We start from the raw sequence: 16,291 nt of genomic DNA on the forward strand, positions 1-16,291 counted from the left end.
GCTTCTGTTTCCCCGCAGAGCCCCCAGGCCCAGGCCCAGGAACAGAGGCCTGGGCGGAGCGCTCCCCCACCCCCTCCCTGTGCCAGGGATCCCTGCGAGGGGGTCTGCCTGGGGTGAGGGGGGGCGGGTAACGCTCAGCCCGCCACACGTGAACATGCTTCCCAGCTCTGGCTCGCGAGCTGAATGAGCAGCCGCGCTTTTTTTTTTTGCATCCCCGCTGCCACCCCTTCTAGTTATTTGCAGGAAGGAAATGAAGGAAGGGTTAAGAAAGATATGCTTGGTCTCAGTGTATTCCTGCAGGAGGAGGGAGCTGGACTAGAGAGCGGTGTGGGGCAGTGGAGGAGGAGGCAGGTCGATTTCTCTGCAGCTCATCCTCTCTGACTCTGGCCTGGAAGCCTCATTCTTTCTTTCCTCCCGGCTGATCCCCGACTGACAGCTCCCCTCCCCCCGCCTCTCCAGGTGCCGCCGTCACCCCGGAGGCCGCCGGGGTTGCTGCATCACGCTGCTGCTTTTCCCTCCCCCTCCCTCTGCCCTCGCGACGGCGCATGCGCGGTGCGTCCCGGCAACAGCATCAGCACCAGCATCAGGACCGGAGCCGCGCGCGCCCGCCGCGCGCGCCCGGGGACAGGGAGCCGGCCCGCCCGCGTGCCCGCCGCGCGCTCCCGCGCCGGCTCCGCATCCTCAGCCCCGGCAGCAGCCCCCGCAGTCGCGACCGCGCCCGCTGCAGGGAGGGAGGAGCATCTGGGGAGGTTCCAAGTTGGCGGAGCCACTGGGACCCCCCCAGACTCTCCGGCGCTGCTCGGGGAGGGCCCGAGGCGCGAGCAGCAGGGCAGGGGGCACCGCCTCGTCCCAAGTCCCCGAGCCCTGAGCCCTGACCCCTGCCCGCGGCCGCACGATGCGCGCTGAGCCGGCGTGACCGGCTCCGCCCGCAGCCTCCCCGCAGCCCAGCCCGGCGCTCTCCCTGTCCCAGCGAGCGGCGCCCGGAGCTATGAGCCATGAGCCCGCCCGGCGGCAGCAGCGCCCGGCGGCCGCCCCCCGCGGGCTGCAGCTTCCCGGGAGCCTCCAGCGACCCCCGCGGCCCGGCCCGCGCGCCGCCCGGCCGCCTGCTCGTCCTGCTCCTGCTGCCTCCTCTCGCCGCCGCGTCCTGGCCCCGCGCCTGGGGGGCTGCTGCACCCAGCGGTGGGTATGGCCCCGGTGCCCTTTGCATTGCCTTGCCTGCCGGGCCCTGCAAAGGAAGAGAAAGGACGCGCGGGTCCGTGCGCTCCTGACACGTCCCGAGCTCGGCCTTTCCGCACCTCCCTGCCCGCCTGCCTCCTCTCTTCATTCTCAGACCCCACTTAGCCCACTTCACTTTTGGAAGTTCATTGGCGTTGCATTCACTAAAAAAAAAAACACCCATTCTGGTGGCTGCCGGTCCCACTGGAAGGGACCTAGTGGGCGCTGGGCCCCTCTGTGCAACTTGGCCGAGGGGAGCCCTGCGGGTGGGGAATGCAATGAGGGTGGAGGAGCCTGCCTGGGGATGCGGAAGGGTGTCCTGATCATAGTGGGCATGTGTTGTTTCTGCACATCCCCTTCTGGGTTCATCCCCTGCTGTTGGACTAAAAGTGGGGAAGAGAAACTTTGGAGATATAAACCTTTGGTTTGTAATTTCTCAAAATGTGCTTGTCATTATCGTGAACAATTCAGATAATAATAATGTTCAATACAACCGAAAATCAGTGAAAAGCAGAAAGATGTCCTTGGCAGGATCATAAAAAGGAATTGGAGAGCTGCCAGCGTCTGCATTCCTCTGTGGCAAAGGAGTTTTGCTCATCTGCAAGTTAGAAGAAAAGGGAATTGTCCTTTTTGTTAAACCATCGGTTCCAATGGAGTTAATTCCGCACTGGAGTTAACTTAGGAGCATTCTTAGCTCTTAGATGGGAAACTCCTGGTCAGAGTCCCTTTGAGCTTCTGTGGACTTGGGGAAAGGTCACAGCCCCCCTCCCCCCATCCTCTCTCCTCATACTTAGAAGTCTAGATTGGAGCCTGGTTAGAAATATATATACAACACATAAAACAAAACAAACAGTACATTATGGTATAAGCCTTCCTGGTTATTAAGCTTATCCAGGCCACTTCCTTGTTGCCATAAACTTGCTTTCCTATTATGTGTCCACTTCTCACCTGCTTATGGATAGGAAACCTTGTGTTTGCCGTTAATGGAAAAGTGCACTGTGGTACTTAGGCGTTTATAGGATATATATGTGTGTGTGTGTGTTTGTGCCTCCTGCCCCTTTCTCTCCAAGCAGCTCCGCTTTGGAATGAAACTGCAGGAAGAAAGTTGGGACCCGCAGCAGAGGAAGGCAGCACATTGCCACAGAACAGCAGCGGGAACACCAGCCACAGCGGTGCCACGCAGAAAGAGATCACACTGCCCTCCAGGCTGGTCTATTACATCAACCAAGACTCCGAAAGCCCTTACCATGTTCTCGACACAAAGGCGAGGCACCAGCAAAAACATAACAAGGTAGGCAGGGCGCTGGGTGTGCGGAAGCGGCTGCCACAAAGAGTCCCTTTTGGTTTGAGGTTCTGCCGGAATCTGATGTCACACATCTGACCGAAGCGTTTTTATTGGGCAATCAGTGAGTATCACGGTAGGGCAGAGCCTGGAGGGACTGCACCTGGGCTGTCCTGGAAGAGGGTTTGCTCTTTCTCTTCTCTGACTCTGAACTGGAATCGGAGTTTTCTCAGTGGCCTCCTAAGTGCAGCCGCTGACATGTGGTCCCGTATCTTTCGGGTGCCTTGGACACTGAACAGATAGTAAAGTGACGATGTTTATGACCCTGACTTACATCTGTGAGGCTTCCTGTGAGGGTGCAGCATGCTCCCTCCCATGATGACAATCGCTGTACAGTCTGGACACAGGCGATTGTAAGACGAGGCTGTTTGGCTGCAGATGAACATAGAAGTTGAGTATTTAAGTTTAAGCAACTTCGCTCTCTCTCTTTAATGAATCAATAGGGAAAAAAACACTTTGTCTTATATTTTCAGTAGGTAAAGAAATTGACATTGAAAAAGACTATGGTGACTATAAAACCATTTATACACTGTAGCGACCGGCTTCGGTCAACATAATCCTTCAGACTTTACCTGCATTCGCTGTAAGTGGTCGCTTTGCTTTCTCTCAGGTTGGTTCAGAGAGTGGGGCAGGTGGGGCAGGTGGAGGTGCTTGACATCCACCAAAGACTTTAAGGGACTTTTTCCCTCGCTGACTATTCTTTATTTGAGTTCATAGTGTTTTGGACCCCAGCGGATGAACGCATTGGGTTATCCGTGCCTCTGCTCTTTATCAGGAGCAGAAAATTGAGTCTGTGTGTGTCAAATATTTTCCTTTGGATCATTTCCGTTTAGTTGAGAACAGTAACCGTCTAAACACCCGGAACTTTAGAAAAGTATCTGCGGTTTACATGATTGTTTTTATTAGTTTTCTAAAATAGAGATAAATGGTAACTATTTATCAAATGGGGAATTAGAAATGTCAGACTTTGAGGGGAACTGTCCCAAGATTGTAAAACGGCTCATATAAAAATTCCGAAGGCCTGAATAGTTAAGTTTTACAAGCCAGGTTCCTGAGAAAATGCTTCCTTCATACTGATTATTATTGGAGAAGTTAACTTGGTTTCACAGGATTGTGGAGTCGCTGCTGCCCATTGCAGCTGAGAGGAATGGGCCTCTGATCGTACAGTCCTTTTCCCATCAGCTCCATTTTACAGAAAGGGTTGATTCCTGGATCATATCTCCCCATTCGTCTTGTTTCTAGGGGTGGTGTCTTTACAGTAGAAGAGTCCAGTGCTGTCTCCAGGAGTGCTTTGAGGCCCTTTTTATGGCTTTCCTAATTAAAGAGACCTTCTATGGTTAAGTGGCCAGCTTTCAAACTCCTGTGTCTTTGCATAAGATATTGGAGGAAGTAATAAAAATGGCCTCAAAGGCTGATTTAAAGAATCAAGCCCTCCTGAGCTGAGATTTGGAAGAAATTTCAGGGGAACTTCTTTGTAACTCAGGTGTTGGAGGCCACGAGTGATGCCTGTCGCATAGTCTAACCTTGTGTGGTAGTACATGGTTTGACTACAATATGTCTGAGTTTCTATGCTAATGGGTTTGTTAAAACTCCACCCACCACTCAAGTTGAAGAATAGATTTTCACTATGCACCTCATACTTCTTGGAGATCCTACCTCTCCACTTTCATTCCCCAGGCTCCTTTTTTTTTATCTTAAAAATATGTTTACAGAGAAATTGTATTTGAACTTTTCCTCCTTTTTTTAAATTATTTTAATAAATAAACATTGGTTGCATGTTTCTATGTGCAAAGTACTATGCTATAGATTCAGAGATAAGAGGTAAAGGGAACCAGGAGGAATAAGACATATATGGTTTCCAGGAGACACAAAAATGAGATAAGCAATATTCTCAGAAGTGCTCCTATACAGTTATAAACTGTTCTTTTAAATGGCACAGTTCCTGAAATTTCCCGTTGTGTTCTGTGATTTCACTCTTACTTCTGTTTTTAAGCGTCTCTTGAATTAGTCGACCAAAAGAGTTTCCAATGCTTTCTGCTTGTATCTTGATGACTTGCCTAATAATTGTGATGATAGAACTTGTTAGTTTCGCTGCTTTACAAATACTTCAGTAAGAGAAGAAGTACAGAATTTCACCATTTTTTTATTTTATAAGTTTTGATTTTAATATCTCTGTAGTATGCACCTTTTTTTTTTTCTTCCCTGATTTCATTGCACTCAAACATATTTTAATGAATGTCTGAGAAATGCTGAATCATTGTGCTATTCTCCTGGATTCTCATAGTTTGGGGGTAGACATGGAGAGGTAAAGTCCTAGATATAGGTTGCAAGGTAGAGCTCTGAGTTTATTTCATAAACATTCAGTGTTGATCAAGCCTTCTTACTTTGCAGCTGTGAAAGTTAAAATGTTTAACTCTTTCAAAATTGGTGAGTTCCAGAGCAGATGGTACAAAACATCTCTGTAATACCAGTGTTTTTGAAAACCTTAAGGTTTTCCTTGTGGAACTGTTAATGGAAAATATTAAAATTAAAAATTGTTAATGGAGATTTGGGGGAGATAATAGATCAACCGAAGGACTTGTATACATGCATATAAGTACAACCAATGGACATAAAACTCTGGGGAGGGTGGATATGTATGGGAGGGAGGGGGGCAAAAAAAATCAGTAAAATATATTAAAAAAAGAAAAGAAAATATTAGAGTTAAACCTCGGTTCTTGAGTTAGGTGAAGAAAGAATTCAGAGCAAAGAACTCTGATACAAGAGAAAGTTTATTTCGAAAGTTACAGAGGTTGAAGTAGTGAGCCAGTTGGGCCGTATGGACTTAGGAAACAAGTTACAGAGGCAAAAGAAGAGCCCTTGGAACTTGGTAGAAAGAAAGCAAAGGTACCTGCCTGAGAAAGAAAGTGCAGACAAGAAAGAGTGAGAGTGAGAGCAAGAGAGATAGAGACAGAGACAGAGGAGAGACTGAGACTCAGTCTGCACAAGCACACCCTGTGCCCTTCATCTTAAGGATTTTTATTTATTTTTCAAAGGCGAAAACTTTAGGTGAGTTCTCTGGAGGATCTCAATAGAATGTTTATTAGCTTTCCAATTGTGTGTCCTTTCAGGGTTGTGGTTTCTACTGATTGGTGGACACTAGGGTAGAGGGTTTTTAGTCATTGCATCTGGTCCTGATGCCAGCCAGTCATGTTGTTGCTTGGTTTGGTTTTACTGTTTTTCTGGCCTTGGAGCTAAAACACAATTGAGGCCTAGATATTATCTCTAGTTTGACCAAAACTCTGTCTCTGTGGTCCATAGATCCAAGGTTTTGTTCCTAAGATTATCTGATGCTGATTAGAATCTCATTGTCCTAATGCTTAATGCTTAAAGGAATGGTCATGCAAGGACTTGGGTGGAAGTTGTTTGAGGCTGTTCTCTGGCCCCTTTTCCCTCCTTTAAGGGAGTCTAACCTGGATGACTAGCATCACTCTGAGAAAAAGTCACCCTGAGGGTCAGGCCCTAGCCAATAATAGTTGTTTTCTCTAACGGTGCCTGCTGCTAGGTACCCAGGACTTTCTGCCCTGGTGCCATTTTGTATCTGGCCTCTTCCTGCTCTGCTCATGCCTGTCTAAATATCAGAATCTTTTTTTTTTTTTTTTTTTTTTTTTTTTTTAAAGAATGTGTTTTCATTGATTTCAGAGAGAGAGTGAGAAAGAGAGAAAGAAACATCAATGATGAGAGAGAATCATTGTTTGGCTGCCTCCTGCACACCCCCTACTGGAGATCGAGCCTACAACCTGGGCATGTACCTTGTTTGGGAATTGAACCTTGACCTCCTGATTCATGGGTTGATGCTCAACCACTGAGTAATACTGGCTGGGCTCTATCAGAATCTTTTTATCTCCAGATAGGCTGATAGATGGCTTATTTGTCCAAAGTACTCCTTTTTTGAGAGTGAAAAAGGACACACTTAATAATTATTCCAGGACAAGAGGCATAAACCAAGATGGTCCAGAGCAGAGGGGAATGTGGTCACCTCAGTTCTAAGTGGTTATTTGTTTTTGGTGCTTATTCAAATTCAAATTTCTTCATAGTTTCTTTTCTTTTTTGATGATTTATTGTAAAATTTTCTTACTAGCTAAGGTGTCAGTTTACCATGTGGAACTATTAGGGTCTGAAATGGAAAAATTTAGTTTTGATTTTTTACCAGGACATATGTTCTTCATTTGTAGATACTTTTATGAGCATAAACAGAATTTTTATGGTTACTAAATGTAAGCATTTTATTAACCATTAATGCAATATATGAATAAAATGGAACATACATTTAAAAAGAGAGAAAAACTATTTACATTCCTTCCTTCATTCATTTAATCGGAGATAATTTTTTTTGAGGTCTGTTCCTAAAATGCTAATTAGTCTGTGGGGGAGGAAAAATAATTATTTTCTCTACCCTACTAGGTACTTGGCCGAGACACACACTGTGTTAAAAGTCAGATTAACAGGAGAACAGCAAACAGAAATTTAAAACATGTTATGTAGGAGAGGCCCAGGAAAACTGAGTAACTCTTCAAAATGGCCCATGCCATCACCTTACATAACATCTCCTGCTAAAGACAAGATCTTGAAGATGGGGAACCGGCTGTGGGAGGGTACAGGGAAAGCACTATAAACAAGGTTAAGGTTGTTATGCAGACTTCAGTCTCTGCCTTCTCCATTGATAAAAGTTTCTAGAAATTTTAGTCACCCTCCTCTTCCTGCTACATAGAGGGAGACGGGTGGTGTATTCTGCTCCTGTTTACACCTTTTCCTGAAACTTTCTTTTAGTCAAAAATTATTGGACCTATATCCTACTGTCTTGGGATTCTTTTCTCTTCCACATACGAAGGGATGGATGAGGTACACTGTGCATACATAGCACAGGGACTGGGGACAATGAATGTCATCTGTTCTGACTCTAGTTAGCCTGCTTAGGCTCAATCTTTTGTTACTTATCTGCTGCGCTGGGGAGAAAGAGCGGGTACTTTGAATTAAGAATAGGCAGACCATGTCCAACTGAAAGAGAGGGCACAGCAACCCACACTTGGTAGGCAGGTAGTTCCTCAGCCTCTGAGCTCCCACTTTGGGGAAGTGAAACCCATGGGGGTCTTTTTGATTGAAGGCTCAGTTTTAGTACACTCACACAAAGGAAGTAGTCAAAGATGTATTACAGATTCCCAAAGCAGGAATGGGGTGGGGAGGCAGGGAGCTAGGAGAAGGCCAGTCCTCCATCCCAGGTCCCATCCCAGGTCCCGAGCCATCTGGAGACAGAGAGCCATCTGGAGACATAGGCCAGGCCTATTACTCATAGGTGGTTGGGCTGAGGTTACTAACTTTTCTCAGGCTTAATTCTAAGTAACTATTTTAAAATGTGTAAAAGCAAAGTGGGACCTTATGGCGGGAATCCTAAAGTCTTCATCTAAACGTTCAGACCTCGGGTGTGAGCAGAGTTGTCATACTGTAAAATACTTATGCAGCAGCTCAGGAAAACAAAAGTTGTTTTCTCAGCATCCCTACTCCCTAACACCCCAAGCTGAAGAGAGAGAAGAGAGATGCTTGAATTAATTTAGATCATGATGATCATCATTGCTTGCTACTCTGCTTCAGGACAAAGCCAGGGCCACATTCTGGGCCATGCAGAAGCCAGCTGCTCCTTTATTCTGGGTGTGGGACAGCAGAAAGACACACACGGTCCTTTCTCAGAACTGGTAGAATGGCAGCTATTAGGCTACAGGACAATATAAACTCTTGTTTTGGCTTTAAGAGCCTCCCCAACTTTCTGGGTCTTCCTGAGCATCTAGAAAATTACCATCTATCGAATTCAGGATCATAGTGGTTTTGCTTGGAATGTCTGGCATATAATAGGCTCTCAGTAAACATCTGTTGAATGAATTGATGATTAAACACTCATATGTTTGAAAGAGTGCAGTGCTTTCTGTGCAGTTTTATGTTCTAATCAAATTGACCTTCAAAAGAGCCTCAAGTTGCTGTTAAGCATTTGACAGATTAGTAGGAGAGATAATTTTGTGTGTGTGTGTTTTAGCACTGCATAAATCACACCTTAACAGTTCTTAGATTATCTCTATCACTGACACCACCACAATTAATGTGGCTAATCAAGAGCTGACCATGTGGTGGTAGTTGTCATTGCCGTGGGTTACTTCTCAGTATTGGAGCAACGTTGGAGCAAGAGGTGTCCACTCACATAGTACCTAGTAAATTAGATTTGTATCTGTCAACTGTTAAGTTCTGTTTGGGCCAGCAAACATTTACTGAACACTTGTTTTGAATTAGGCACCATGCTGGACTCTGGTAAGAGTGATGAAAAGGAACACTTAGTTCCTACTTTTGCTCATAACTTGAATGGGCATCAGCAAAAGGCAGCTGGTGCTGCATGGTTCATGACAGTCCAGTTGCTAGTTGCAAGAATCAAAGGTTGAGGGCACCTAGGAAAGTCAAAGAAAGACTCACAGAGGAAGAAACAATTGAGCTGGTTCTACCTAGCCATTAGGAGGTAAGTTTTGGGGAGAGGGGCCCACAGAGTCAGAGGCAAAGGTTCTGGCCGACTGGGAGGTGGTACGGAATTTGATGTGGTGAACGTGAGGAAGAGAAACCCAAGAGTGGGAAATGTAAAAGAATTAGGCATTAATATTACATTTGTAGTCAATTAGAGAAAACCAATTCCTCTGGAAACCCAATAACATACATGTTTATAGATGTAGCCGTTGAGATTCATGGTTAGTGTCTTCAAAAGGACAGACAGCTAGGAAGTATCAGTCAGAATTTGAACACAGGTCCTATCTTGGCAGAGCTTGTGCTGCAGAGTAGGGAGTGACAGGTAATGGATGTGAAATGTTGTGAAGGCTGTAACAGAGGAGGGGTTCACATTTATTCCCTATCAAATGGTTAAATCCTGAGAAGGCAGGAGGTAAGCACATCGTTGATTGAGCATTGATTTATGGCCAATTCTATGGCTCCTCAGGGAATTGATCTTCTAGTGGGAGGAGACAGATCATAAACACAACAAGAGCAACAACAACAACAACAACACAAAGAATTCAGGTATTGACAAGTGCTCCAAGTAGAAGATGAAAGCATATCTATGGTAGAGGATGTGAGTGGGATGATTTCTCTTGAAAAGTCAGAAGACTGGGCCTATGATCGTGGGTGGAGGTAACCCATCTACTGTCCCTCCTTTGAGATGGGGGTGGGCATGAGCCTTTTCTTCAGTCCCCTCCACTCCTTGTTACCTCACACCCTTCTTCATTTTTGTTACTTGTCTGGTCTCTGGAAGTATTTGAGTGTGGACCCTGGTCTTTGATCCTTCTCTCTCTAGAGTGTGGACCATTTGTGATCATCTCAGCCTGGATTGATTTGCCTGCCTCCATGCTTCCCAACAGGCCAAGGCTAAACTGTGCTGTCGAAAGTCTTGCTTCAGCATGTATCCCTACACAACATTCTTTGCTCTCTGCTCCTGCGTTGACTTATTCCGGCTGCCTATATAATAACTCCTGTCATTCTGTCTTTACTTATTCTCAGTTTTTGTTTTTCTTAACCTATGAGGCCACTGTCCTTCTCTCGACAGCCAGTCAAAAAACAACCCAGGAGCACTTACTTGCCTGTTGGCATTGCCCAGGATTGCGGGCATCACTCTTCTGAAGAAGTCAGACAGGACGAGAGCCATCCTCCCTGCCTTGCTCCTTCTTCTCAGTGGTACCGCTGCTTTCCTAGCCCTCTGAGAGTGAACCTTCCGAGTCATCTTTGACTCTTTTCTCGCCTTCATCTTCTGTCTATTAATAGTCACGTATTAAGCCTTGAAGTTTCTCCCTTGAATCCATCCCTCTTTCTCTCTCTGCATTGTGTTCTTGTCATCTCCCGTTGTTTCTCCCTCGCTGTCAGTTCATCAGTCCCACCGCTGACAGATTAATCTTCGCGGAACACTTATTTCTCACGTGACTCCCTTTATCCTCATGCAACAAGCATAATGTCAGCTCAATGCCTTTTACTTGTGGAGTGAAGGAGAGATGGAAGCACTCTGGAAAAGCTGCCGCTCCCCTCGGCATACACACATTGTTCTCCTTTTAGCATTTTTCCAGGCCTGTTTACCCAAAGGCCAGTCCCTGGCAGGAGGCAATTTTGTCTGGATGATCCCATTCATTTCTGACCAAATTCTGGGACTGGTTATGGAAATCCCTTGTGATCAGTGATAACAGCTTCACCTGTCAGTAATATGTTCTTAGGCTTTTGTTTTAGGTTTAAAATTCGGTTAAATTCCTGTTTCAGAAGATCCTGTCGTCTCCATCTTTAAGACCTGAGGAATTAGTTGCTCCTAGTATATGTTTGCTGAATGAAAATATTTGACTCCTCTCAAAAATGTACATAATCATAAGGCTTTATTCACACATAGTACTTAATTCACAAGTGACGTGGGTACCCTTTAACCTTATGAAAGACTCATTGATTCACATAATTCACTCATTCACATCCACCGAGCACGTGATTTTTGCAGTTTTTACAAAGGGGTCTTTGTATTTAGAATTTATATAAATTAAGGACAATTTTAATCAAGTCTAATGCGAGGAACTCCACTATAAAAGAATAGATCCAGTTATCGTGTTTTACTTGGAATAATGAGCTGTTAAATCAATCACGTTCATTCATAACAAATTAAGAAAAAGTGTTTGCTTTTTATGGAGAAACGTGAGAGGTGCATTTCCCATCACCGGGCACTCGTCTGGGATGGAGCCAAACCTGTGGATTGGCTTGATGCTCCAAAGAAGGTTCTGTTAAATAGGTGTCTTCTCTGGCCGAGGAGTAGACAGAGGTTACTTTCTGCACCTGGAAAATTATAAATTAATGGATTAGGGCGCTACTTTCCATTTTATTGTGAAATACATTTATCTGTTAACAAGTTCTACCTTAACGCTAAACACTATCCAAGCTTTCTGTTTAGAAATGAAAAGGATGGAGAGAAATTAAAATAATCGCCTCTGTTGATAGACACTAATTACAGAGAATTAACTTCAAGCAGACCAATGAACAGAATTGTAAATGGGGCCCTTTGACCAGTGGCTGGACTGCTCTTCAGCTTGTATCTATGGCCATATGCCGGGGACATCCACCTCTTTCTTATCTGCATGATAGGGTCCACTTGAAGGGGTCATCCTGGCACATTTTCAATCCTGACAGAGTAGTGGGCACAAGATAATCACAAGCTCCAGGACCACCCCTTCTGCCCTCATGGGGCTGAAGATTAATTTTAGAAGTCAAATCTAAGCATGCCTAGAGGCATATCATAAAAAACATGCCAGAGCCATGAAGACATGGATTTTTGAGCATCTGCTGAATTCCAGTCTCTGCTCCAGGGCTTCCTTTCCCTGGGTGTGGATATTCCAGAATTTGCTCTATCTGGTTGTAGTGTGGATCACTTAATTGGGTGGTTTATACTACCTTTTAATTGTAAACAGGCCTGCTAATACCATACACTCCCAAACTTAATAGTTGTATTGCAGATGGCTCCATTAACAACATTAATAATATAAATGAATCAACACTGGGGGCGTGCCCATCCTCATGTCTCCTTGCTCTTTCCTTTTTCAGCTCAGTGAATTCATTAGATTAACTTGCAACTCATTCTGCAATATGCTGGTAATAACAATATGATGTATTTCTTTTGCAGTGAGCCTGAATAGTTTTATACCTATAATCATACAACATCCTCACAGCAATAACACAAATGTAAATATTAGATGGTTATTATTTAGGTGAGAAAACTAGGTCCAAAGAGGCCAGGTCCATTGGTCCAGGTATCAGGAATTATTGGCATGACCAGAATGACCAGACCTGGGTCAGTAGATTTCTGGTTCCATATTCTCTTGTCACACCACATCTATGGGCTGAAAAGGGAAGTTTCTGTCCATTTTAAACACCTTTCTGTCAATGACAAGGACCTGTGAACTGATTACCCCATGGCTACACAACCATACACACCCCGCTCTGGCCTTCCTCCACAGCTGTTGGTCTCCTTTTTTCTTTTTTCTAAATGAGTGCTCCAGAAATATAATCTTGTTTAAAATGCTGACATGTTTGCAATACTTTGCTGACCTGCTTACCTTTCCTTGTTGATCTTCCTTAACTTTCCTTTTTCTCTGTCAGTTTCCCGATCTTCCTTGTTTTCTGAAGAAGAGTGTTCGCGTTTGGTGTTTCCACATTGTCAGACATTAGAATAGTCTAGAAAAACTTTTCTTTTGTTTGAAAAAATATGCTCTAATTCAGACTTCTGTAGCCTGATGAAATAGATCTTTAAAACAAGGTGAATTGGATAGAAAGGAGCTGGTTAGTTTATCCTCTGATTTTTTTAACTAACATCCAATCTAAACTTTTTTGTCCACATGCAATAACCAGTGTTTCTACACAGTCTTGCTGTTATTTAAGGACAACACAGGGAAATTGGCATTTTCATGATGCAGTAGAGGCATTTATTTGTGGGGTAAACGTGATGTGCACAAAGCTGTTTAGATGGTCAGATAGTCTTTGACTTCCCTTACGAACTCCTTTGCCACACAGTGGGGAAGAATGGTGGGGGAGTTGCATCCAGGGTGTGACAGATCTACTAATACCAGCTATTTAGACTTGGGCAAGTTACCTAGCCTTTCTAAGCTCTTTCCTATCAATAATGTGGACATAATAATAGTGCCCAAACAGAGGCTGTGCCTGACTGAAATGGCATTACCTATAGCATGGTTTGCATAGTACCTGGCACACAGAATATACTCAGTAAATGTTTCCTATTCATTATTGACTAGATGCCTAGGGAATCCCAAGTTGTGAACTGCTCTTTTATGAATGAAGGGTTGTTTTAGTGAAAAAGAAGCTGGAATAACGAATATAAGTTTAGAAGTACTGGTGAGGGTGTGTGTGTGTGTGTGTGTGTGTGTGTGTGTGTGTGTGTGTGTGGTGGGGGGTTGTGATTCAAGGTTTTCCTGGTTCCATGGCTGCCGATGAATGGAATGCTTCACCGCCCATGAGAGTGGAGTGAATGCTTGAGAATGTGGGATGTTTTAGAGGCTGCAGTCCTCTGAGCCAAGGTGAGGCAGTGGTCTGTCAGCATGGCGTTTGTACTTGGGAGGCCTGGAGTTTTCCCTAAACCTTCGTCAGGCCTCAGCTCAATAACATGCATTTGGAGAATGGCTTGGAATCGCGTGTTTTGGGGAGTTGTAATGTGATCTGTTTTCTTTGTGGAGCTAACTGTTAATGCGGGCATAATGTGTCACCAAATACTATAAAGAGCACATATTCATATGCTCATTTCTATAAGAAATATCCCACCTCTCTTCCTTCTCCTGAATTCTTCAAACAACCCCCCCCACCCCCCCAAGAAATACTTTCCTCTGCCATTGATAGTTTTCTGGCTTTGGAATGCAGTGTAACAGTTATAACACCATGATAATTAGAATAGCATAGAAGACTCCCAGCCAGAAACACCGAACAGAACAGGTAAACATATCAGAAATAAAATTCTATTCTTATTTTCACACTGGGATCTTATTGAACATACTGTAACCAAGAAGTAAAAATTTGGGCATTGCATCTTAACTGCCCTAACCAAGAAGAATTCATAAGTACACTGATTCCCCTTCTCTTGTAAATTATGGCAAAAAGAGTTAGCAAACTCTATTAGTGAACAGTTAGTTAATTACTTTGCTAATTATTATGGTCTGCCCTGCCCAAAGCCATGAACTTTCACCTCTGTGGAATGTTCAGACTACAGTTAGAGGCGTTTATCACTGTTGGGCAGCAAAACACAATCACTTGTTTTCTTCAGAACCAGAGGGACATTGGGATGCTGCTGCTGTCTTGTCATTTTTGGCTTTTCAATGGTGAATAAGACACTTTTTGCAAACAGTTAACTATTATTCCTTCCCTTCCTAACAAACCATGTTTATATTTTTCTCTTATTATTTTATTTGGGACATTAATCCTTTTAAGACCTACTGTGTCATTTTAGGATAATTACCCAAATAGTATAATTATAAGCTATCCTGTTTACCTGTCAGATCTTAAATTGTCCTTTCGTTTTACTTTTCTAGAGTTTTTGGATATCCCCTAATATGGTTTAACACCCTAATGCTTTAATGCGTATGAACTTATTGGACTTAGTTTTAAGAAACACTTGCTTGTGATGGAACGCTTGAGAATCCTGGTTTCTTCTCTCCCTTGATACCCATACTCACATATCTGACTATTTATCTCGTATCTCCACTTGGATACCTGACATGTCCAAAACAGAACTCTAACTTCTCATATCTCCTATCCCAACCTGCCCTGCCCACACTCTTTCCCACCTGAGTAAATGGAAGAGCATCTTTCCGTGCTCTGGCCATTTTCTTTACCTTAAGTGTTACTGCCAACCTTGTTGGTTCTCGCTTCAATGACATGTAGAACCCAGCTATTTCTGTCTCCGTTGCTGCCAACCTGGTCTAATCTACCATCACCTCTCCCTGGTTTAATGAAAATATCTTCCCTACTTGTGTCTCTGCTTTTGTCCCACTCCCATCACTCGGACTCCAGTCTGTTTGATATGCATCAGGCAGAGTGATCTATTTATATACTAACTTGGACCACGTCACGCCTCAGCTCAATAACATGCATTTGGAGAATCATTCAGAGTGACTCCCCCCCCCCCCCTCTCTTCATCAGTTTGGTTACCAGCGAAAATTAACTCTGAGGATCACAGTTTTTATTTCCAGGAAGAGCAGTGCTTTCTTACTTCTTAGTAGTGAGGATATTGCTTGAGGCCAAAGAACAGAAGCTTCTGTGTGGTGACAGGAGTCTTCACAGAATGTTTGGAAGGGGGCTCTTATGTCAGACCCTAGGAAACAGATTGTAGTACACACTCTGAGCCTCATGGGGAGAGGAGGATCACAGAAAGGTGGGCATCAGCTGAGGTTCTAAAGATAATTGCTCTAAAGGAGTATTTGGACAAGTTTTGCTGGAAGCTGAGATTTACCAATTATTAGATGAATAAAACAAAATAATGTTTAAGAGAAAGAAGATGAGTAATTCAATTTTCGCATGTTTAAAAATATTTTTTGTGGTAAAATATGTATAACATAAAATTTACCATTTTAACCATTTAAAAAATATATTTTCTTATTGATTTCAGAGAGGAAGGGAAAGGGAGAGCAAGATAGAAACATTAGTGATGAGGGAGAATCATTGATTGGCTGCCTCTGGTATGCCCCCTACTGGGGATTGAGCCCGTATCTTGTGCATGTGCCCTTGACTAGAATCAAACCCAGAACCCTTCAGTCCGCAGCCTGATGCTCCATCCACGGAGCCAAACTGGCTAGGGCTCATTTTAACCATTTAAGCATACATTTCTGTGGTATTTAGTATATTTACATTATTGTGCAACCATCAACAACATCTATCTCCAGAATGTTTTCATCTTCTCCAACTGAAACTGTACTCATTAAATTCCAATTCTTCACTCCTCTCTGCAGCCTCTGGCACCAACCATTCTACTTATTGCCTTTGTGAATTTGACTAGTTAGGTTCCTCATAGAAGCAGAATTATGTAGTATTGGCATTTGGTGACTGGCTTATTTCACTTAGCATATCTTCAAGGTTCATCCATGTTGTATCATGTATCAAAATTTCCTCCCTTTTTCCATTGTATATACCACATTTTGTTTACCCATTCATTCATTG

General features: G+C 43.9%; 1 protein-coding gene across 3 annotated transcripts in view; it reads left to right on the forward strand.

The window, feature by feature from the left end:
- Nucleotides 1-603: 603 nt before the first annotated feature.
- ADAM23 (ADAM metallopeptidase domain 23) overlaps nucleotides 604-16,291 on the forward strand; it is a 149,137-nt gene continuing 133,449 nt past the window's right edge. Inside the window, exons 1-2 of one of the 3 annotated variants that reach the window (XM_084892190.1) lie at nucleotides 604-1,179; nucleotides 2,289-2,506. In XM_084892190.1, coding sequence (XP_084748316.1) covers nucleotides 996-1,179; nucleotides 2,289-2,506 — 402 coding nt within the window. In that variant the 5' untranslated portion in view covers nucleotides 604-995. The remainder of the gene's footprint in view (nucleotides 1,180-2,288; nucleotides 2,507-16,291) is intronic. The other 2 variants (XM_084892189.1, XM_084892188.1) reach the window with 2 other exon arrangements.

Source organism: Pipistrellus hanaki (genome assembly GCF_964339955.1).
Source record: "Pipistrellus hanaki genome assembly, chromosome: 8".
NCBI classification, from domain to species: Eukaryota; Metazoa; Chordata; class Mammalia; order Chiroptera; family Vespertilionidae; genus Pipistrellus; species Pipistrellus hanaki.